The sequence below is a fragment of the Etheostoma spectabile genome, chromosome 24, assembly GCF_008692095.1.
Source record: "Etheostoma spectabile isolate EspeVRDwgs_2016 chromosome 24, UIUC_Espe_1.0, whole genome shotgun sequence".
Lineage (NCBI taxonomy): Eukaryota > Metazoa > Chordata > Actinopteri > Perciformes > Percidae > Etheostoma > Etheostoma spectabile.
In genome coordinates this window covers 15,766,180-15,767,427 of record NC_045756.1, presented here as the reverse complement: position 1 = coordinate 15,767,427, position 1,248 = coordinate 15,766,180, and the positions used below count along the sequence as shown (strand labels likewise).

General features: G+C 45.0%; 1 protein-coding gene across 1 annotated transcript in view; it reads right to left on the bottom strand.

Annotated features, from left to right (window-relative positions):
* Positions 1-57: 57 nt before the first annotated feature.
* Positions 58-1,248, bottom strand: part of LOC116673706 (zinc finger protein 32) — a 6,225-nt gene continuing 5,034 nt past the window's right edge. Inside the window, exon 3 of the mRNA XM_032505938.1 lies at positions 58-1,248. This exon is cut by the window's right edge and continues 75 nt beyond it. Coding sequence (XP_032361829.1) covers positions 308-1,248 — 941 coding nt within the window. The 3' untranslated portion in view covers positions 58-307.

Here is a 1,248-nt window from a genome sequence, read left to right as displayed (position 1 = left end):
AGAAACATTTCTCTGTTTGTTCATCTCACTTCAATTTTATTGCTGCAAAATGGCATTGTCAATAAGACATCCTGTCAAAGACATCAAATAAAAGAAAGATACTTTATCGATTTTTTCACTTTGTAAACCTAGAACATGCACAAGAAAAGATATATAACACAATAAAGGAAAGCGGAAAAGCCCAAAAAGCATAATATGAGCACTTTCACTGAAGAGCCCATAACCGGGTCGGGACCACCAACACACTGGAGAAAAGCTGCTTCAGTCCGATAGACTCCTCCAGCCTTCCTTGAGTACCCGCTAACGATCAAATCAGGACCACCTCAGTAGAGTATACAGGGAGAAGAAAAACAAGGGGGGCCTGTGTAACACTCGCGTGTTGGGCTCTCATGTGTCTATGTAAACTTCTACCTACCGTAAAACCCATCTTACAGACGGAGCAGCTAAACGGTTTCTCTCCTGTGTGGATTCTCATGTGTGCCTGTAAATCTCCACTCCATTTAAAAGCTTTCTTACAGACGGAGCAGCTAAATGGTCTTTCCCCTGTGTGGGTCCTCATGTGTTTCTGCAAATGTCCACTCTCTATAAAAGCTTTCCTGCAGACTGAGCAGCTGAATGGCCTCTCTCCTGTGTGGATTCTCATGTGTCTGTACAAATGTCCACTATCTATAAAAGCTTTCCTACAGACGGAGCAGCTAAATGGTTTTTCTCCTGTGTGGATTCTCATGTGTTTCTGTAAACTCCCATTCACTGTAAAAGCTTTCTGACAGACTGAGCAGCTAAATGGTTTGTCTCCTGTATGAGATCCTGTGTGTCTCTTCAGATGTCCACTGGTGCCAAACCTTTCCCCACACTCGTCCTCACCAGCACTACACCTTACATCACCAACAGGGAATGTCTCATTCAGAGAGGTTAAACCTGACGGAGGTTCTCTGGGCTCCTTCCAATCAGCACTGTCATCAGTCTCAGGTTCAGAAGAGTCTCCAGTCTCATCATCAGTATCTGGTTGTAAATGTGTATCTGGATCTGAGTTCATGGCTGCTTCTGGTCCTCCATAGTCCTCTCCATCAGCTTCTGTTTTCGTCGCTACAGTTTCTCTGTGATGAAGCTGTGAGAACTGAGGTTTCTCTTTGTCATCCTCATTCTTCACAGGGACAGGAGTGAATGTACACTTGGTGGTATCAGCCTCCTCCAGCCGTTGAAGCTGCTCCTCCTGCTCCTCTTTAATGTGGGGGGGCTTTGTGTCCT